Source organism: Protobothrops mucrosquamatus, unplaced genomic scaffold (genome assembly GCF_001527695.2).
Source record: "Protobothrops mucrosquamatus isolate PMUCROS unplaced genomic scaffold, P.Mucros_1.0 scaffold841, whole genome shotgun sequence".
Classification (NCBI taxonomy): Eukaryota; Metazoa; Chordata; class Lepidosauria; order Squamata; family Viperidae; genus Protobothrops; species Protobothrops mucrosquamatus.
Genome location: NW_015387096.1, coordinates 321649 through 344758, shown reverse-complemented (window position 1 = coordinate 344758; position 23110 = coordinate 321649). Strand labels below are relative to the sequence as shown.

The 23110-nt window shown below is 36.1% G+C and overlaps 1 protein-coding gene across 1 annotated transcript in view; it reads left to right on the top strand.

Moving 5' to 3' along the window:
- The first annotated feature begins 2915 nt into the window (after positions 1–2915).
- ODF2L (outer dense fiber of sperm tails 2 like) overlaps positions 2916–23110 on the top strand; it is a 35410-nt gene continuing 15215 nt past the window's right edge. The window contains exons 1-10 of the mRNA XM_029284690.1: positions 2916–3054; positions 6963–7127; positions 8855–8994; positions 11555–11681; positions 12181–12312; positions 13360–13422; positions 15314–15385; positions 18089–18205; positions 20394–20579; positions 22590–22699. Of these exons, the coding sequence (XP_029140523.1) occupies positions 6966–7127; positions 8855–8994; positions 11555–11681; positions 12181–12312; positions 13360–13422; positions 15314–15385; positions 18089–18205; positions 20394–20579; positions 22590–22699 (1109 nt within the window). The 5' untranslated portion in view covers positions 2916–3054; positions 6963–6965. The remainder of the gene's footprint in view (positions 3055–6962; positions 7128–8854; positions 8995–11554; positions 11682–12180; positions 12313–13359; positions 13423–15313; positions 15386–18088; positions 18206–20393; positions 20580–22589; positions 22700–23110) is intronic.

Sequence of the window (23110 nt, the reverse complement as noted above, 5' to 3'; positions counted from 1 at the left end):
CATGTCAGATAGATGTTGGAAATGTAAACATAAGTCAGGCATGTATTATCATGTTTGGTAAAGAATTATTGGAAAAAGATACATACTTGGCTAGAAAAGATGTTGGGAGAACATGTAGATTTTAAACCTGAATTTTTTTTAATTAGGTATAATGCCAGCAAAGACTAACAAACAAAGCTTGTATTTGATTTTGCATGTCATAACAGGGCAAGAATTATATTTGCGCAATACTGGAAAAATGAAGGAATACCATCAGATGAAGAAATAATAAAAAAAAATACTAGAATGTGCAGATGGACAGCCTGACTATGAGACTGAAAGAAAAAGAAGAAACGGAATATTATCAAACTTGGGATAATAAAATAGCTACCGATCTCTTTTCTTATTTCCTAATCCTTAATTTATACATAATCGCTTACATTTGAGTCTTTCGTGCAACTAACTTTTTAATAATGACTTACATACTTTTTTTTGATTATTTTTGAATGTTTTTTTCTTTCCAGCATTTTACCCCGTTTTGAGTGAATTGTTTACAGAGTGAATCGTTGTGTGTAATTGGGCTCAATTGTGGTCGTAAGCAAAGGACTGTATACGGTCAGTAATAAGAAAGTTTAAGAAATGTGATTCAGAAAATCTGAAGCTAGCATATGTTGTGTAGCAAAATTTAAGTGATTTTTGCATTCTAATGGAGGTATCCTTAACAATGCATTTGGAACTACAAAGAGACTAGTTGTTGCTAAATATGTGCTAAAGTTGCTTTCCTTTCCCTTAAATCCCAAAAAAAAGAAGGTAAACAAATTTGTGATGACAGCCAATGTGGTCTGAGGTACCAAGCTAGAAAGCAGAAGAATATGAGTTCAAGTCTTACCTTAGCCACGAAAGCCGTCTGGTTGACTTTAGGCAAACAACTTTCTCTCAACCATAGGAAAAAGACACATTTTTGCTTTGTTAGGCAACAACAGTTGCCTAATCTGCTGTATTGTTGCCTAATCTGCTGTGCTGCCTCCAAGACAAATTTGCATATTAGCCTCTGTCAGTGCCCCTTCCACCATCTACTTTACACAGGAACATTTTGGCATTGTTGATTGCATATGGGCCAGTAAGAAAAAATAATCTAAAGGTGTATGACTTTTTTTTACCTTTTACCTGTTATTCTGTTAAATAACACACAAGTCTTGTGAATAGATTGATGAGAATTGTTTCAAACTATGAATGAGAATAGATCTTCTTAGGGCAGGGGTAGCAACCTTGGTTTTTTTAATGACTCGGGGACTTCAACTCCCAGAATTCCTGAGCCAGCATGGAATTCTGGAAGTTGAAGTCCCCGAGTCATAAAAAAAGCCAAGGTTGCCTACCCCTGTTCTAGGGCTTAATTTGAGAAGGCCTAGCGCAGGGGTAGGCAACCTTGGCTCTTTTATGAGTCGTGGACTTCAACTCCCAGAATTCCTGAGCCAGCTGTGCTGGCTCAGGAATTCTGGGAATTGAAGTCCACGACTCATAAAAGAGCCAAGATTGCCTACCCCTGGCCTAGCGAGATCTTCACTCAAAGCATTTCAACGTGAGTGAAGCATCTCTCCTCCAAGCGGAGGAGGAGGAGGAGAGCGGGAACGACCCATTTCAAAACCTGGAAACGTTCTCGAGAATTCAATCTCCCTTCCAGGGAACTTTGCCCTGGCGTCATTCGCCCCCCTCCCCTATCTGGAGCAGCTGAAGGAACCGGACCGAATCGGGCTTTTCCTAATCAGCCAAACTAAGGACTGAGGCGGAAAGGCAACATAACTGGACTTTTCCAAGCCGGGAAGCCCTCTCAATCTCGGCTGGGGAACCTGTTTGTGCGGGAAAAAGAGCAGGCGACCCGAAGGGTGCAGTTTTATAGATTGCAAAAATGGAGCGAACCGTCTCTGATTTATTAAAGGAAGGCAGTAAGGGGCTTGCTTCCTCATCACCTCCCGCCCCTTTCCCGGAGAAGCGGCGTTTGGAAGGGTCCCTGGCGGCTGGCCACGTCCTGCACTTGACGGGTGAGTTACATGCATTTCACGCGTTGATGTTTCAATGCCCCTTCCACCAAAAAGCTCCTTGCGTGGCTTATGGGTACAAAAGGCTTGCACAGATACAAAAAGCAGCAGATCGCGGCGTTGTGTATTTACAATTGTTATTCCCCGCGCGCTTAATTTGGCACTAATTTGGCGCGGGATTTGGTGCGTCCGGATTCGCTTTTCACGGCGGCAATCCTGGCATTTATTTAGCCGCCTTGAACTTAACCGGGTTTATTTCTGAATAAATGCGCGTACATAAATAAAAGCGTTTATTATGGTTTTAAAAAAGAAACACCGGAGTGGTACTGTTTATTAGCCGAAGATCTACTAGATCTTTAGTAGAATTAGCTGCGCTTTATAGCTAAACTTCGCGACGTTGCTCTTGTTCTCTTTAATGCAATGTTTCTGCAGAGTCCTGCGTCGCCAAAGCCTCATCTAAAGCCTAAAGCTGATCCGCTTTTGGTTTTGCTTCATTCTGGATTTCCTGGCAGAGCAATAGAGCCGGAGGTGTTTCCCGCTGGGATAGAAAATTGAGCCCCGTTTCGGACTGACACCGAGTCTCGAGCCGGCGAAATAGCAGCGGTTTCGGAGGAAGCCACTGAGCATGCTCTATTCAACATTAGGCTTGGCTGCTTGTTTCACAAGGATAATTCTTGAATTTTTCAAAATCAAAATATTGTTGTTGTTTCCTCCTCCTCCCCCTCCCCCCTATACATTTTACCGAAAGAAAAGTGGTACATTTTTATGGGTAGGCAGAGAAACACAGAGCCCATCGCTTAAGAGAGCGCCCAGTAAGGGCAAGGCAAGGCGTCAATCGCCCCTCCTGAGCATGCCCGGAGTTGAGCCGAGCATGCTCGGTGATTCCTGGCGGCCCTCCTAGGGTTGTTGCCAGGGTGAGAAGGAAGCGGAGCTCGCTTTTCCCGCCCGAGACCGCGGCGGCGAGCATTAGGCGGCGGTGGCGGCAATGGAAAGCAATGGGTAATGTCGCTAACTGGGTCAGGGGAGAAGAAGGCCAAAGGTGAAATTCGTGGGTCTGCGATATCTTGGGCTTGATTTTTGGTCTTTGAAACCCTCCCCTGCAATTATATTCTCTGCCTAGCTTCCCCCCCCCCCCACGAAACAGCTTGCACTTTTCTATATGATGGTTACACGATTGCTCAGAATTGACGGCGATGAAGGAACAAGGCTAATTTGCAGTCTGAAAGCGGAATGCCTCTGAGCATATCTAAAGCGCCTTTCCTTTGCCACGGCGCGGCATCTCGCGTGCCTCTTTCCACGAACTGAGATCTCTTTATCTCTTACTGCTTATTGGTATAAAGGCCTGTTAATATGGGAACCAAGGAAAGCACTTTTTAGCTGATTTCAGTTTTGGGTAGGAATATTTGTTTGCTTATAACCCTGGTAGAAAGAAGCCTGTGAGGACTGTGATATGGAAAGGTGTTTTTTTTTTTAGTAGCAAGTGCTACTAGCAAGTGAACTGGGGGCACCAGTATGTAAACTGGGAGTAGAAAGGTCTAGACTTGCAATAGATGAAAAATTTTGTTGAGCATGTATAGTGTATACTTCCCTCACTACAGATATTAATTTCAGTCTTCATTGAGATGTCAGAAACAGAAAATGCAGCTTCCAAATTACTTGCTTTTTTATATATGTTCTCATTTTTATATTGTTTTTACGTTCTTGACCTTATGGCATGTTGGTGAGGAGAATTGCAATGTAAAAATAATAGTTCTGAGCCCTGTGAATAATTAACCAATTAATGCAGGGGGGGAGGCACCGGACACTTCCATGAATGTATTTTTTTTTTTTCCAAATTTTTTTTTTATTATTTTCAACATAAAAAAAAAAGCACATCACAAGTACATCACAATTGAAAACCCCCGCCCACCCCCCACCTGGACTTCCCAAACCTAATCCCAGGATACTATTCATCTAAAAGTAACCTTATATTAATATCCCTAACTCCACAAAATGTAATTCTACATAAGTAGGTGAAATATATATATATGTATAAAAAGAGAAAATTTTTTATCTAAAAACCTAACCTATATTCCACCATTCTATGCTTATTTTGAATATAAACAATCCATCTTCTCNAACAATACAACATCAAATTCGTTTCTTTTACATCCAGATTATGTGTAATACCTAGGAGAAACAACTGAGGCAAAAAAAAAATTCTTCTTTTAAAAACTTGCTGTAAATTCCACCATAATTTTATCCAGAAGGCTTTAATAACCTTGCAAGTCCACCACATGTGAAAAAAAGTTGCATCTTGTTGTCCACACCTCCAGCAACTTCCATGAATGTATTGAGTAGTGTTATTTTTTTTGGGTTGATATTGTGATTAACTGCATCATATTTATGTTATTGTTTCTAATTGAAAAATCAATAAAATTTTATAAAAAAAAATAATTAACCAATTAACAAAGGGATATTAATTATGGGTGGAAGTTGTGTGGTGCATCTCTCAACTTGTTAAGGTCACTATCATACTTCAGGATCAATTTCCAAACTCAATACTGGAAGTGAAAAGAGTATTCTGTGAATTGCCATAGAATTCTAATATAAGGGACATGTTATAGCATAGGATCCAGAAACATATTTCTCTTCCTGAAAGAAGAGTCTTGGATTAGGACAGGCCCAAGATACTTTGCTGCTAAAGTTAAGGGAGAAGACGATGCCTTCTTCAATTCATTACCCAGGTATTGAATCTTAAGTCAGCAGCATCTTGAATAACAATACGGCATCTTCTTCTATATGGGAAGGCAATGGGCTAATTCAAATGGTGCTGGCATTTTTCACCTTCTAACATCCCATTACAGGTAATCCTTAACTTACTTAAAATGACAGCTTACAGCCAGTCCTCACAGTTAGGACCATTGCAGCATCCTCACAGTCGCATGATCAAAATTCAGGCATTTGGCAACAGGCATATATTTATGACAATTGCAGTACCTGGGATGTGATCACCATTTGTGACCTGCCCAAAGTCAATGGGAGAAGCCAAGATTTGCTCAGTGATTATTAACTGCACTTAACAGCTGCAGTGCCCAAAGTTGCTATATCAGTGAGATGGGAGGGGCATAAAAATTAATAAATAATAAATAAATAATGACAAAAAAGATTATAAAATAGAACATTACTTACTTAACAACTACTTTGCTTAGCTATGCAAATTCTGGTCATAAGTCAAGGACTTACCTGTATCTGAGATGCCCACCCCATCATGGCTAGCCCTGTCATTTATATCTTCACGCTCTGCTACTTTACAACCGTTTGGACCTATCAGTTCTTTGGTGTGAGACAGTTCCCATAATTCTATGGACTCTACACTTTGTATCCTGCGATTATAGCATACCATATGAAAAGTGAAAGGAAAAATACTATCTGCTAAGACAGAGGTCCCCAACCTTTTGGCCACCAGGGTCCGGTTCTGTGGAGAGAGGTTTTTCCATGGGACCAGAGGGTGTGTGGTTTTATGTGCTGCCTGCATCTCGCGGATGGGACTTTGCTCGTTTGTGTGGCCCGGTTGCTGGCCCAGTACCGGTCCACGGACCGGGGGTTGGGGACCCCTGTGCTAAGAAGTTCTCCTCTCTAGAGTTATATATATGAATACTTTATTTGTCTTTTTTATTTTCCCTTATTTGTAATTTGTTCTTTAATTTTATTTGTAAGATATTCTTAGATATAATCATGATGTTTGTTTATCTTTGTAAGCCACTGAGAAATTTTTTTAATTGTGGGATATAAATCTGATTAATAAATAAATATAAATAAATAATTTGTACAGTAATTCTATACCTGATAATACAAAGTAGGATAACCCTGCCTTTTAATATCACTCCATTTATTTTTCTGCTTTTTAGTTTTATATTAATTAATCATATAATGCATTTGGTGATGAAGCTAAGGCCTACAGTTTCAAATATAATCTGGGAAAAAATGTAAACTAAAGGATGCTGCTGATTGAGCAATGGGATTGTGCAAATCCTGAAATAGCTTTATTAGACAATACACATTGAAATTATAGCACTTGGCTAGAAGAGCAACACAATCATTAGCCTCAGAGTAAGAAAACTAAAGGGGGTTGTTTTTATCTTCTTAAAACTGAATCAGCATAGAATATTTATTTATTAAATTTATTTGTCGCTTATCTCTGGGGCTACTCTAGGTGGCTTACAATAATAAAAAGAAATCTGAAAAGGCATTTAACAGAATAGAACAATAAAGTAAACAATGACAAAGGAACACAATGAGAATAAATTAATTGCAAATGTCAATTTTAGCATTCATGTGTTATTCATGATTAGACAGTGTTCTTTTTAATTAAGATTGAAATAGATATCTATACTTATTTGTTAGAAAGATGATGAAGTGTATCTGTCCAACTTGAATGGCCAGGAGAGCAATCTATTTACAATGTGTAAAGGAAACTCTTCTAGCTAAATCTAGCACTTATGCAGTAAGCTATTGAAAAATACAGTTTTCCATTTCATGTATTCTCTACAACTGTAATATTTATAAACTTGAAAATAATATAAACTCAATGTATTTTTTCAAATATGGTACAATACAACAGATTGCTATTTCTCACTTAAGTAATTTTACAAGACTTTTACTTTGAACAGTTGATTTTCATGCCATATCACAGTCATCTTGTGAAATGGCCTTTATTTTAGAAGCATTCTACTATCTGGCTAGAAAAACGTGAGATAAAGGCAACAAATGAATTCCAACTGTCTCTGGATCTTGTCCACAATTCCTTAAAATGGAATTGTGCATCTAACTTTGATGCATTTTTCAGAGTGTCTGATTTTACAGGATTTTATTTAAAACTCTATTTTGACAGTTATATATTATTATATATTGCTAAGCTGGCAAGCATATTTATCTAGAAACATTATCTTATGTGATTTATTTTAGGAAATGAACCATATGTCCTATCTTACTTCTGGGGAAGCAGAAAAAAATTGCTGCGTTATTCAGTCACGTGATTCAAACTTTGTAAAAGATCGGCTTGGAACCGAATCATCCAGCCAACTTGGAAACTATTTATTAAATAAATCAATAGACAGATCAGATACACATGTAAGTAATGTTATTGCAGTGTTAACTTGGAAACTGGTTATCTGGCTGTTACAAATAATATTGCTTACAGTTATAGAACCGAATGCATGTGCACCAACAAATCAAGTGGTTTTACTATATTTAAGAGATCCTGAAGAAGACTATTGTGTGACCATATAGATCAGTGGTGACGAACCTATGGCACGGGTGCCAGAGGCGGCACTCAGAGCCCTCTCTGTGGGCACGCGCGACGTCGCCCCAGTCCTAGGCCTTCAACTGGGTTTTATAAAAACTTTAGGCCTCCGCCGCCGTGTACAAAAAAAAGAAGTTCAATCAATCAGTCAATTTCAACTTCTCGTGGGAAAAAAAAAGATCTTGCAAAGTTGGAATTGATTGATTGACCTTTTTAATCCCACCCAGTCTGCTGTTACCACCACAGCCACACCCAGCTAATGGGCCACACCCACCCAATGGGCCACACCCACCCGGCACCCGACGATGCATAAGTGGGTTTTGGGTTGTAGTTTGGGCACTCGGTCTCTAAAAGGTTCGCCATCACTGATATAGATACTCTATCCTGCTTCATTGTCTTCATTTTTCACAGATCTGTCCATGTACACTAAAAAAGATAAAAATATTGTCAGGAGTGTGCCCTGTCCCTGTGAAATAAACAAAAAGGAACCTGTTTAATCAGTTCCTGGGACAATTCAGGAAGTTTGGGAAGAAGTCAGCACGACTCTCTAGGAAGCTTGAAAATTAAGATGCCTTCCTTCTAGAAATGGAAAATGCATCATAAGAAAGAAAAAAAAGGGAAAAGAAAATAATAATGTGATAATAAAGAAAACCAAAACTATAAGCTAATTTTAGGACAGTGTGGCAAAAAGAAAATCTAAGAAGATATAATGAAGATTTTTTTAAAAAATGTATTTGAAGCAGTAAACCAGCCAGTGCCGTTAGATTACAAAAAAGTAAAAAGAGGATCAAAGAGGATATGGCAATTGTAGAAAAACTGAATTTACTGTCAAGGGATAAGGACAGACATGTGTAATGTAATCTGTGGAGGACATCAAGGGACAAGAAAAAAAAAGCCGCCTACAGGATAATCAGACGAGAGAGAGAGAGGAGCCTGCAGTCACTTAATAATTAGAGAAAGTAGCATAGAAAAAATCTGACCTAACTGATCAGATAGCTAAAATGATAGCAAAGAGCTTTGTACCTTCAGACTTGTAAAATTTTGTTAATGTAGCCTTATAATAAAGTAGATTTAGGTCATCTAGTTGTGTTTCCTATCTGGCTTACCTGGAAGGGCTGACATCAAATCTTCCAAGTCTGAAGATTTATTTATTTTTTTATTAAAATCCAGGTAAGATATAGAAGATACATACTTCCTTTTATCTTATCAGTACAGATATTATAGAAAATGTGGCAGTTTTCTTCTATGGCTATCTTGAATCTTGATATAATTGTTTATAGCTCTGGCAATTTTACAACAAGCCAAGTATTATGACTTAAGATAAAATATTCCGTAAATCTGTATGGCTTTAGTGATATGCTGGTCTTGGTTAAATACTCTTATTAAATATTGGTCTTGGTTAAACATCATTACTTAATAATAAGTTGTGTCAGGAGGAAGAGAGGGAAGTATTAGCATCTCAGAATCTCATAATTTTGATGTAAAGTTTGCTTTGGGAAATTGGGTGTGGGGATGGAAAAAAATAAAGAGTGAAGCAAAATCAATATTTTGTAAGCCCCCAGAAAGTGAAGAGGTCAAATCGCTGAAGGAGAACTGGATCTCATACAACAGATTGATGAATAAACATCGGAGCAGGATGAAAGAACTATTTCCTAGCACCTTGGAAGAAAGCTTGAGCACAAGTGAACCAAAATGGTATGCTTTGAGATGGGTGGAAAAAGGAAGGATTTTAGAGCATATTTTCCTTTAGAATGCATTTGATTTTTAACATTATTATTACACTTATCTTGCCAAGAATTTCCTGCCTATATGTAGATTATGGAAAGCTGGATTAAAAGTTGAGCCAAAGCTTTAGAAAATCTTGTAGGTAATTTTTTTCTCCAGAATTGTCTTGAAAGCAATAAAGTGTACATATATTTATAATGACATAAATAATACCTTTGGATTTTAAAACAAACTAGTTGAATACCATTAAATCTTAAAACTCATTTTGACAAAATCTTCACTTTTTCATCCCCTTTCTCTTAAATATTAAAAGAAATATTGGATAGATTACCACTTAGCACATCATATTTGTGAGAGAAGAGTTTGAAGATTCAGTATCTACTGGCAGCACAATATGTGGCTGGTTAGTTATAGATGTACAGATGGCAGGATTTCCTTTTCTTATACCATTGCAATGTACTTTAAAATCATATTGATTCATGAGGGGAAAATGCATAAATGTGTAAATCTCAGGTCATTTATTATTAGCAAACAATCTACAAACTGCAGTATGAGACTGGCTTGAAATGTACACAAAAAGCTGAAATAAATGACAATTTTGGATATATTTTTTCTTTTGTTTATCCCAGTCCTTATTTGTAACACTGAGTTCTACAGAGCTTGAAAATGTGTGGTTTTTGTGTGTTTCTTTTCTTAAATAGTAGGTTACAATCTACAGATTTAGAGCCCCCCACCCCATGGGGTAATACTTGATATATAATCAAGAAACAAAGCTTTTGAGTTTTCCTAGGCTGACCGAATGATTTGAAGATGACTTTCTTAAAAAAAATATATCTAAAATAACTTCGGAAACATAATTTATTAAGATTAAATTCACTCAGTTTATATAGCCATCCATCTTACATTTATGGCTTGCAATTAAAATATAATATCAAAAAGCCAAAACATAAAATATTTGTACAAGCTGGACAAAACATTACATGAAAACATTACATCATTGTTCCAACATTAAGTCACTAGAAGAACACAGTTGATTCAAGAACACAACTGATTCAAGAGCAATGCAATCATTTTATGGGCTCCACACCACTTTCTGATTCCCAGGCCAGATTCCCAGCCATGTCTTCAGGCCCTTTCTGCAGGCTGTCGGGACTAGGCCCATCTTGATTTGGGTGGTGGGAATGATTTTCTGTAGGGTAGGTGCAGCAGCACAAAAGGCCCTCTTCCCGCGTCCTGTCAGATGACGTTATATAGTGGGCAGAACCTGCAATTATGCCCCTTCCGATGGACCTGTTGGGATGTATAGAAGGGACTTGGAAGAGGCGGTCCTTCAAATAATCTCAAATAAATAACTATTATTGTAAAACATTAAAAGCCAGTTTGGTGTGGTAGTTAAGACGCCACGCTAGAAGTTAGGAGCCTGTGAGTTTTAGTTTTAGGCATGCAAGCTGGCTGAATGACTTCAGGCCAATCACTTCTTTTTTCAGCCCAACTCGCCTCACCGGGTGGTTGTTGTGGTAAAATTAGGAAATAGGAGGAAGAAATATTAAGTATGTTTGTCACCTTGAGTTATTTATAAAAAGAATAAAGGCAGGCTATAAATAAACAAAATGCTTTTATTTCAAAAAGTCCAGGCAGCCTAAAAGGGCTGCTCTACGTAACATACCACATCATCCTATATGACATCTCAAAAAATAACAGAATGAAAGCTGCATGCATGATATTAAAGCTCACATCCCTGTGTTAGAGCATTGGTGATGCTATCTAATCCGATAATGAAAAGTCTTCAAGAAGAACATTAATTCAGAGAGAACCAAGAATCCCAAAAATTTCTTCCTATTTTCTAGGTATCCATCTAGGTCAGGGGTAGACAACCCCAATGGCTCTTTTATGACTCATGGACTTCAACTCCCAGAATTCCTGAGCCAGCTATGCTGGCTCAGGAATTCTGGGAGTTGAAGTCCATGAGTCATAAAAGAGCCAAGGTTGCCTACCCCTGATCTAGGTTGAAAGATTTGTAAAAGAGTGCATAGTGAAATTATCTAATTAAAATATTTGGTTAAAATGCTGGGAATAAACCAGTATCTTTACTTTTAAATAAATTATGTGCAGGTCCAAAGAATTAAGTAATCTTATACACTTTGAATGGATTTAGGCATCACAGTGTGATTCACTTTTGACTTTGTGTTCTGTATGAATCCAGTCACGGTGCTTGTAAACAGTAGTGCTTATGGATTCATGCAGTCAAGGAGGGTGTCTGGAGAAGAATAAAATAATGCTCCCCAGCCATTCCCTGGCTTGCTTCTTTTTAACGTTTGTCCCTCTTTATTCTGTGTGCGCTTTTAGCTTTTCCTCAATGCTTTACTCCTGATTCACTATTTAATACGCTGCAATTTACTCAATAAACCATGGTTAAGCATGGATGTGCAATGTTTTTAATTAGTATACTGTAAATAAGGGGTTGGGTAAACAGATTTTGTGTATTTTATAATACAGAATATATTTCTGTTTGTCTTGTTTTTATGTTTAGGTCTTGGGAAGATACCATGAAAGATAAAGTTGCTTTTCAGGAAATGCTTCGTGAAGCAGAGCTGGCAGTTGACTCTGCAGAAATCTTTTTGCCATCATTTAAAGAAAGTCTGGTTAGAATTACAAAAGTAAGTTCAGTTAGTTATCCATACATTCTGCTAAATCAGGTGAACTACAGATCATAAGAATTATGAACAGAATTGTGATCGCGGAAATGGGTTTTCTTCCCTTTGTCTGCTATCCTTTGATTAAATTTAGAAAGGCAAGAGCTTTCAGTGTTCAGTTCAGCACAAAGAGACTGCAAAAAAAAATATGAAGCTTGGGTTGGGTTTAAAAAAATATTTGGGTAAGTTTATGATTCATTTCTGATAAGTCAATACAAATATTGAACATTATTAACATTGCTTCAGATCAGCAGTCCATATCTGATTTGAAGATTAATTTTGCTAAAGTTTTTTTTTAATACTCCAGTGGTCATATTCATTGTTAGCAAGCTGTTCTTGTATTTGGATGATATTACCTGTATTTCAAGATGGTTAGTTTTAAAATAATAATGTTAACAGTAAAACTGACATTAAAAAAACTAGAGTTTTTGGAAATCTGTTTAACCATTTTTTTTAATTTTAGGCTTGTTGTATTTCTGCTTCAGACGAAATAACAATTTCTAGGCAAGAGGACTTACTGGCAAAGGAGCTAGAAGCTATCCAAAAAATGAAAGGATTGTTAAGCTGGCTACTAGAGTCAAGCAAGGAAAAAGAAGTAAGAAGGATGTAAATTACTGTGACCAAGTATAGCACGAATTAAAAGGGAATTAAATATTTGTAACTGTTTTGATTTAGGATTTCAAAGGGATTTTGAAAGGGATTTTCTGCATTCACAGAAAAATGTAACATAGATACCAAGTTTTCGGTACCTGTCTATTACTTACCAGAGCAATGAGTCACATGCTTTCAGGTTTAGTACTCTGTCCCTAAGTTTCTGTTGCTTTGCATATGTGAAGAAGCCACTCGATGACAGAGTAACTTAGGAATGGCTTATTAGATCCATTTGCAAATAAAAATTTCATCCTGGCAGATCTGTCAAACGGCTCTCCCAGATGATCAAGAACATTAAACTAAAGTATTTGCTTTCTTGAAATAAATCTATTTAGGTTATGCCATTCACTGAAGGAAATTTTTTTTTTCCTGGATGTCCCTCTTCTAGCAAAACAGTTGTTTGTAGACAAAATGGGCAGTTTATTGCTTTTAAATATTGAGTACTTTTCCAATCCCTCAAGGAAAAAAACGAATTCATAGTTCATAAATACATTACCCTTTATTGCCTGAATAAACAAAAATGAATGCAGAAGTTATTAACAGAAGATAGATTTTTGATAGTTGTCCCAAAGGTGCTTTTTCAAAAGGCAACTGGACTTTGTTTTTCCTTGAAAAAGCACCTTTGGGAGAGCCATGACCTGAATAACTGAGAATCTCCGTAAACATTTTTGGTAGTTCTGTAGCTGTGTTTAGCATTTGGTAATGAGAGTAAGTTTTGCTTTGTTCTTAGCTCTAAATTATGCATAAATATAGCACATATGTGTATATTTACTGGAAATGGGTGATCAGTCACTTTCCAGATGTAGCAAAACTGCAACATCTAGCGTTCTTTATCATTGGCTATGCTGGGAATTGTAACATTCAGAGCGTCTTCCCTATTCTTTTAGGAAGATGGGGAGATTTGATACTGCAGGAACCATGTCAAACCAGTATGCTGTATGTGTTTTTAAATCACACTGAAGCAATTTGATTCAATTTCTCTTGTTTTTAGATTATCAGTAAAGAGACAAAAGATTTGGATCAGACTTTATCAAAAAGTGCAATGGATGTTGAAGTAAGTTCTTTTTTCTTGTACACCTTGCTCTCATCAAGGGTAACATCTCCATTTCTTGAAGATATACTCAGCACCTGCTAAGAGAAGAAAAAAGGATAACAACTTTATGCTTTGATTGCTACTTCTGATAGTATATTTTCCAACTAACTAATTTTATTAAAAGACATCAGCTTTCATCAGCTTTGGCTCAATTTACCAGATACAAAGCTCATATTTTGGCTAGTTGGAAAAGACAGTACCAAACTCCTGATTTTTTTTGCCACCACAGACTAGCACTGGTCTCCTTCTACAATTTCTTTGTTACATATAATTGTAAAAAGTTACTTAGAAAAAGTACATGAACAGAACACAAACAATTTGAAACAAAATGTACAGTCTGAAGCAGGGATGCTTTTAGAAAAACCTTGTGCAGCCAGGTTATCCTAGAGACTGCCTGCCTACTTAGACACCAGCAGAATAAGGAAATGGCTGTAGGCAGGTTGGAATATTAGCCTGAAGCAGGGTGCATAGCCCAATGCCCCAAGGCTATATGCATTTCTTTAAAAACTTTGTCTGACTTGTTGCTAAGTAAGTATTTTCAAAGTAACAGAAGGAAAAAAATTGATGGAATACATGAAGAATCATACTATTTATTTTTAATAGCTTTAAAGGTCGTATGCAACAACTCCAGATCTTGGGACATGTAGCACATGTATGCCCACTCAGCTCTCCTGCCAGATCACCATGCTGGCTGGGGAATTCTGGGAATTGAAGTCCACAAGTTTTAAAGTGGCCAAGTTTGAGGACCCCTATGCTAGATCAAAAGGCTGAAGTGACCCAGACAATAAAAGCTGCTTCTCGTATTTGAAGCTTGGATTGGCTCACAAACGTTGTGTTTGGAAGAATCATGCCATAAAAGTGTCTTCATTTTTTTAATTAGCTGGAAAAATTATATTTAAGAAAGGTCTTATTTTCTATTATATTTCTTTGAACTTGGGAAAGCTTTTTGACTTTCATAGCAACGGCTATGGTCTCAAGTGAACAATATCTTTAGTTGTACTAGCTATACTAATAACAAATAATAGCATATGTAAAGATTCATCATTCTGTAAGTAAAGTAGACATCTGGTTGTATATCAGCTTTAAGATATTTTGGATCACAGAATCCCAAAGCCTTAGTAAGAAATACAGCACAAATAAATATGGAGTAAATCATATATCTAATGGGTGTTAATAGCTTAAACCTAAATTGGTTTTGGAAAGATATCTGTCATTGCATGTAGGAAAAATGTTGGATGGGGAACCAGTTAAATTATCAGATTATGTTTTAAACAAAAATATCCATGGGTGCCAGATAACAGAAGAGGCAAGATGGCAGCTGCAGCTGTATCTTTGAAACCCCACCCCTTCTTGGGTTTATGCATGAAAATAGGTCTTCAGCTGCATTATAGTAGCCACCATCTTTTGTTCTTTTGATGGACGTTGATAGAGTTCACTTGACATCTGTTATCTTTTCAATAGTGTGTGTGTGCGTGTGCTCGCAGGCATGCACACATACTTTTGAGTCCTGATAACTGCCTGCACAAATGCCTGCAGGTTTTTTAGAAGTGGTTTGCCATTGCCTCCTTCCTAGGGCTGAGAAAGAGTGGTTGGCCCAAGGTCACTTAGCTGACTTCATCCCGAATGGTCTCCTGGTTTCTAATCTGGTGCCTAAACCACTACAGTAAACTGGCTCATTTTAGTACTTGGCAGGAGAGGGGGAAAACCAAGCTTGCTTGTGTAATAAATATTGACCATTTGCTATGCGAATGAGCCCTGGACATTCTACTTATTAGTAAGGATAGAATTCACCTAAAAAGAGCAATCTCATAAACGTTTCCTGATACTGGGTCTTTCTTCCTTATGTCTGAAGAGCCTCAGAAATGAAGTGATTCAAAAAGAGAAGCATATTTTAGAGCTTTCAGCTCAGCTTCAGCAAGAAAAAGTAAGTGAACATTTTTCTCCAAGGCATACTTTTTTTTTTTTAACTTTTATATTCATAACAAGATGTGCCTGGCTATAAGGTTATATGATAATCCCATTGCTTTTGGAATCTTTGGGCTTCAGGATGTATTTGCCTGTTTTAAACTTCAATCCCGTATCTGGAAATAAACTAAACTGAACTGAATATTTGAATAAATATGCTGCCATATTTTTATTATCTATCCATTATTTATTTAAAATTTATTGAGTAAGAATTTATGCTGATTTAATTCTTTTAAACAAATGACGTAATTTTTTTCTACATTTTTACTCATTTCTTGTGATGTTTTTATTACAGTTTCAAACAGCCTTTTATTTCTTTGCTCTTGCATTTATTTTCAAAAATCATTACTAGCTGCTTTGAGAATTCATTTGGAAGTAAAAATGGAGTAAATTCATAAAATATTTTTTTTTTTATTTAGCAACAGTTTCTGGAATTTTCCACATTATGTTACCTCTAGGGCTTCTGTCCATTTCAGAAAGTGCACATTAGTTGTGAAATGGTTTATTGACTACGTCAAAGAAGTAAAAATTCCCTTTCAGTCGCGTAAAAGTTTACCATGCATTTTCAAGCCATCTTTATCATAAACGCTACAATTGCTAGCAGATATGACTCCTGTATTGCAAATAAAAAGCTTGAAACAAGGAAGATTTCTTTCCTTCTTAATTATTATTTTTCTTTTCCTGAAGTCATACTTTTCCCTGTGCTTTTTTTTCTCCCCTTCTGAAAGAAAAACTCCACCAATGCACCGTGGAAGATGAGGGTGAAACCTTTCAACCAAAAGTGACTGGAAAAAGTATAAAGCCATTTATTGCTGGAAAAAGTAGGGTGTTCAGAGAAAATAAAACAGTAATTTAGAAAAGGTTTCACCCTGTTTCTAGATAGGGTGGTAACATAGTAAAGTTCAACAAGACTAGAAAATCATCACAGAAAGAAACACATTTTGAAACTCATAATCCTGTTTCATCCTGAGATATTTTATTATATTTCATTAACCCACAGATTCATTCACACTGATTTGGCATTGTGTGTGTTGATGGCTACAAGGGATTTCTATGTTTTTTGTTGAAAAAGATCTTCCATCCCCTGTGGAAGAGCAGCTAACTAAATTGTCTGGAATAACTTTATGTTAAGTTTAGAGTGCTTACCTCGAGGAGGTTGAGAGTTTGGTGAACTGGTGTAAGGAAAACAGCCTAGTTTTAAATACTGGAAAAACCAAAGAGATCATTGTTGATTTCAGAAAAGGCAGGCACAGCCACACTCCTCTGTTCATTAATGATTCACCTGGGGAGATGGTTACCACCATCAAATTCCTGGGTATGCAGTTAACAGGTAGGCTGGCTTGGTCGCTCAACAGTGAGACATTGGTGAAGCGGGCACAGCGGCGCCTGCATTTTCTGTGTCACATGAGAAAAACACATCTTCCTTCCCCTGTCCTTACCACTTTCTACAGAGGGACAACTAAGAGCATCCTGTCATACACATCACAGTCTAGTTTAGAAGCATCACTGCTTCAGACAGGAAGGCGGTGCAGAGAGTGATGAAAAGATAATTAGCAGTTCCCTCCCATCCAGGAGGTAGAACATAAGCGTTGGTTAAGCAGGGTCTGTAAGATTATCTGGGACACTACCCATCCTCTTCACGACCTGTTTTCCTGGTTATCTTCTGGGAAGAGGCTCCGTGGTATCCAAAGCAGAACATCCAGATTCAGTCACAATTTTGTTCCATACACTATTAACCTTGTGAACTCTAAAGCTTCCTCCTTCCGTTATGTACTCAAGATGGACAGTGATTAATATTTATATGTAACTTATATGTAAGGGTATAGGTCTATACATATGTTGTATATAGTATATTTTAAATGTGTGTTATGTAAGTAAGTAACACTTGAGAGCAAGCAACTAAATTTCATTTTTAATGTGTGCCGTTGTGCCCACAGGGGAAAAAATGACAATAAAGGTTATCTAATCTAATCTAATCTAATCTAATCTAATCTAAAAAAATAAATTTGATGTAGAATTCAATTCTATTAGGAAACCATTTCTAGATTACAATTTTATACATAAAATTTGGAGTTTGACTTATATATATTGATTTGTCATATTGTATAATCTACATATAATTCTTAGAATTCTCTTAAGGCATTGTTTATCGTCCATAATCTCTCTCCCTTTTTAATAACTCCCTTTCTGTTAATCAAATACCTTTAAAGTTTAATAGAGACATGCTTAAAAGGATAAGAACTCTCACAATATAGAATATTAATGATGTGTTATAATATATTAATCACGTATTTTAATTTGTTATATATTTGCCTATATTTGACTGTTTCTATTTGGTTGTAATCTGCATTATCTATTTCTACATTTTAAAAAACATAATTTTTTGTCTTTTAAAAAATATATATAGTCTGTAAATTAAAACATTTCTAGTTTCAAATAGTTGAAATACTTGCTTTGTTTTTCATAGTTCTGAGTGCAGTATAAATATTTAAGATGGATTAGTACAAGAATTAGGAGCACATTTACAGTAAATTAAAATTTCAGCATATTTTGTAATGATCATGTCAGATGCAGCTATTAGTAACTCAGTGCTTTAAAAAAAATTTTTTTTGCTTTTATATAGCTTTTTGAAATTTATTTGGGCTTTTCTTTTATATTTTAGGCTAATGTACAAAAAACATACCGCCATTCTGAGGTAATACAAGCAATACAAACTCATCTACAGTCTCAGGTAGATAAAAAAGAGGAAGAAAATAATCAACTAAGAGCAAAATTTCAGGTTAGTTTTTATAATTTTTGTTTCCTCAATAAACAGGTGAACATCTTTGAGTTGAGAAAGTAATTATAGTTATTAAAAACTAGTTATGTAAACATTTATCAAAAATAAAAGTGAATGGGCTGCTCTTTTTTAAAAAAACTTGCCTATTTAGACGGGCACATACAAATTTTCCAATATCTGCTAATAGATCTGTTTAATTCAATCGAAGATTTGAAAAGGCATGTTTGTCTTGGAGACAGAAAATTGTTAAATGTCATAGTTTCTGAATGCCAATAATCAAGTTCAGATTCCAAACAAGGGATTTAAATGAATTTTCTGAAGAAAAAAAATTAGAATCCATCTCATGACTAAATGGAAGAAATTCTGAAAATTTGATTTCTTTGTGATCTCTGACATATTTCATTAAAAATTACATTTAAATTTGTATTTTTTCTTTGTATTTACATTTAGGAATTTTTTTTAGAAAAATTGAAAATAACCACATCGTTTATTTTTAATTTACATTGTAAAAGAGTATATTCTTAAGTGTAACCATAATTGACAGATGTTGTAAATAATGTGAACATTCTAGCCGTAAAGTTGTTTTATGACTAGGTTGGAGTTTTTTTGTTGAAATTACAGAGTTGTAATGGTGACATCTAGTGGTAGCAGGAAGAACAATGATATATATTATATATGGTTTCTTACTGACATTTGTCAGTACACTGGGCAAATGGAGATCCATTTATGCTCAACTAACCTGCTTGTATTTTAATATATGAATCATTCACAATTTCCTTCCATGTATTTCCAGGCAGGTGCAAAACAAGACTTTTTTTTGGGGGGGGGGCATTTTTGGAAGGTTATCATACACTACAGGTGGGCTGCATTTGACTTAGCAGGCTTCAACTTACACAGACCTGCTCTAACCTGCCTTGGTGGCTACAGAAATGAAAATGTAGGACTGGAAAGTTTATATTGGAACAGTAGCTTAAAATATTTCTCCAAGCAACCTCTTTAGACTGTCTGATCCAGTTAAAATAACATTTTTGCACTCCTCCACTTGATTTGTTGCTTGATGCTGTTGCATAAAATGATTATACTTGTATATTGTCTTTTAAAAGACAATGTTGTTGTCCTCTGCACATAGAAACACTACTTTAATTGAAATATACCATGACTATTGGTTACCTAGTGGATTCTATACTTGAGAAACTTGTAAAAAGCCTTTTAGACTAGGTAGGGTTTTTTAAAATCTGAAATAAGCTGTGGTGTTCCAGTTAGGCCATGGTTCAGCAGAAATGAAATTTGCAGCCTCTCCTCTCCTCCCCTCCCCTGTGATCTTACTAGTGCCTTCTCTTTCTTCTATCCCCTGCTTCCGTTCCGTTGCCACTACAACTATACCAGTGTGGCATATTACACTGGACCTACTCACATTTTTCCAACTTTCTCCTTCTTTCCTTGGCCAGTTTCATTTCATAATCTGGATCAAATATATGTGTTTTGCTTCGAACAGTTTTCAGTAGTTTTGTGTTGTTTTTATGTTCCACAAAGAACATAAACCAAACTGATTTGAGCTGATCAGAATGACTCCCTTTCTAGTACTGGATACAAAAACCTATTATCCTTGTTTATAGGGTTATCAATAAATTAAAGATTAGGGTATATAACAGTGTACTTGGAAGTAATCCCCTTTGAATGCAAAAAAGGACTTTATTTCTGAGTAGATGTGGATGGGATTTACACTATTAACAAATTGCATGACTTTTGATTGTGTACAAGACAAATAATATTCTTCCAGAGAGCAGTAGCAGAATATTTCCTTCCTTTCTCAGGCTTGCTGTTTATCCTTGAATATAGAGTTGACAATGTACGCATGAGTCAGGTAGCCTCCATTAGTTCATATTTTCAGTACTTATTATGTCAGCTAGATATTCAAAATACTTTTATCACATATTGTACATTTTCAATAGCCTTGATCCAGTAACAGAACTTACTCACATTTAGTCACTTTCTCAGCCCAACTCATCTCACAGGGTTCTTGTGGGGAAAAATAGAAGGAAGGAGTGTTAGATATGCTCATCATCTTGAGTTATTTATAAAGACAATAGAGGCAGGATATTTAGAACATTCAATCAATTCCTTCATCTAGCCAAAATTCACATTAATTTTGCTGTACTCAGAATATATTTTAAAAAATTTGTTGCAGACAATGGAAAAGAATATTGCTGCATGGAAGAGACAAGTTGGTGAATATAAGCAGCAAATTTTGGCTGAAAAGAAAAGAAAAGTGGAAAGGAGGAACGCCCTGAAAAGAGCAGCTGTTGTTCAGAAACAAAGAGCTGAACACATGAAAGTGGCTGTCGAAAACTTGATTTCTGAACTTAAGGAGAAGGTTAGTAATAACAGAAGTTGGGGTAAGTGGATAGAAGGGGTGATAGGGCTGCCGATAGCTCCATATTAACTACCTTATGAGAGTGCCCTCAATACTCCTTCAGAATTCCAGATATGCCTGCTGGTTAAAAAATATTGCTGATACCTTCCTGAAAGGAAACTAATAATTGGTAGTGATTTAATAGATAGAAATTTCAATTTCATATACAAACATGCATATTTACATTTTATGATGAAATACATAATAGGGGTATTGGATACATAATAGGGGCCTTACATATACAGTGCACATACATAGTTGGGAATTGTATGAAAAAATTAGCAGGTTTTATTCAAAGAAATTCATAAATGCATTCAGGTAATGTTCGGCTAAATGGCTAGAAAAAAAATAAATTCAGTCTAATTTTGAATAAACAGACTGTGGATACTACAGTATATGCCATGGTGCTGTTTGGTCCACTGGACTGCCTTCTCACCTATGTTGTTTTTGGTTTCCCTGAGCTACTTTATAAGACTTGCACATTTTGAGAAAGATTGGGAAAATTTTTAGATTTTCAGGAAAAAATTAATTTTGACGGGCTTCCATGGGAGGCAGAAAGAAGACGGGTGCTGCTTTAATGAACTGCATAATTAAAACATATTTAATGAAACACATATATTAATGCAACTCTTTTTTCAGGCTTGTGTAGGGGCACTGAAAGAAGACTTGTTTACTTTAACAAGAAGCAAAGAGATGTTATGCTAGCACAAGTTTCAAAGTGCTTGTGTTTGTTTCTTCCATCTATGGCTTGAAAAAGTCGTTTGTTTTCAATTTAGCTAACATAGCTGAATGTTGTGCGCTGTTTGTAAAGCCATCTAATTGAATATGGTGGTACTGATAAAGGAGAATATTTGTAGCTCAGGGTTGAAATGAGAAGTCCTTGGTGCTCTCTGAGCTTGGCGTTTCCTTGTATTATCCAAATTAGGTAACATCATCAGTGCTAGGTAAATATTGTAGCTGTACTATGTGTGTGTTTTAACAACAGGCTTTCTTTAACTATTGTTTGGAATAGGTGTGTTTGTGTGTGTTTGTTGCCCGCAATATTTTACTGCAAGTTGTAAATAAGCATACAAAAGTTTCTAGCATGGAAGATAAGGAACTAGGAGCTTTGTTCTACTAGCAATCCCTGGATTTCTACCCTTCACCCAGAAAGAAGGATTTTTTCAGTAATCTGCTCAGTTTGATTCTAGAAAAGGAGGAAGAGTGGAGTAAAGCATTGCTTCTCTTTCAGCTAATTCATTCCTCTAAACCAGGGGTGTCAAACTGCCGGCCCATGGGCCGGATGCGTCATCCGGAAGCCACGCCCACCCCATTGCCGGCAATGGCAAAACTGTCCCGATACGTCTTGCGACGTCACATGACGTCGCAAGTTTGACATGTCTGCTAAACGGAACTTCCAGTTACCTGTGGCAACTGGTGAAGACAGTTCTAATGCAAAATACTTTCCAGGTTCCAATCGGTTTAAAAAAAAAAAAAAAAGCTTACAATTCTAATAATGATCTCACTGGGTTTCTTGTTGATAGCAATCTCATTTGCATTTGCCAGTCAGGCTTTTAAGGCAGTTGAAATAGAAATATTTCTGAGCAACCTTGTCTTATTCTTGCCTGTAAACGTTTGGTGGATAATGAAGTAGAAATTATCTGAGGTAACAGTTAAAGGTTGTGGTCATTTTTTTGTCTTTCCTTAAAATAATATGTTTCTGAACAAAACATTAATATTGTTCATTGAGGAAAAACATCCCTAGTATTTTGGAAAATTCTGCTGTTAGGTTATTTTACAGTTACAATGTTTTACAGGGTTTTTTTTTTTACTTTTTAAGTGATGTATTTATGATGAGGTTTCAAAAGTTACTCTTGTTCGACTGCAAATATTTTCAAAAACTGCTTTGAAGAAAAAAAAATTCTCCTGAGCTTATAGAATTTGAAAATGGGGTCCTTATAATACAAAGTTTAAATTTTGTACTCTCTCCAGGAAATCCAATTGTCTGAGGCATTTTCAGCTTCTAATATCTGGAAAAGTCATCACAAGATTATAATAGAGGAAAAAACCAAGTTAGAGGTCCAGGTTGAAACACTAAAAAAGTAAGTAAATGCCTGTGGCTAAATAATTCCCATTTTTAAAGGGTATAACAGCCTGTTTTCATTTTTCATGTCATTTGTGTCATGTTTATAATTTCCATTCTGCTTAGGATATTTTGCTTGGACATTTGATAGGAATCAATAAAATATAAAGAACTAAATAAATAACAAGCCCCAACTTTACAATAGAGAGGTTTTTGGATTTCAGTCATTTTCTTGTGGTTTTTATGGTCTTTAGCAATAAAACAGACTTACTCTGGGTCATTGAGTTGCAGTCATTTTTCCTAAGCAGTCAATTAGTTTGGAAATGTCTATGTTAGTCTTTTTAGTGGGGCAACAATTACACTGCCTATCTATTAGATTTTTAAAAAAAGAAACTGAGAAGAAGATACAAAAGCATTATCATTTAGTTAC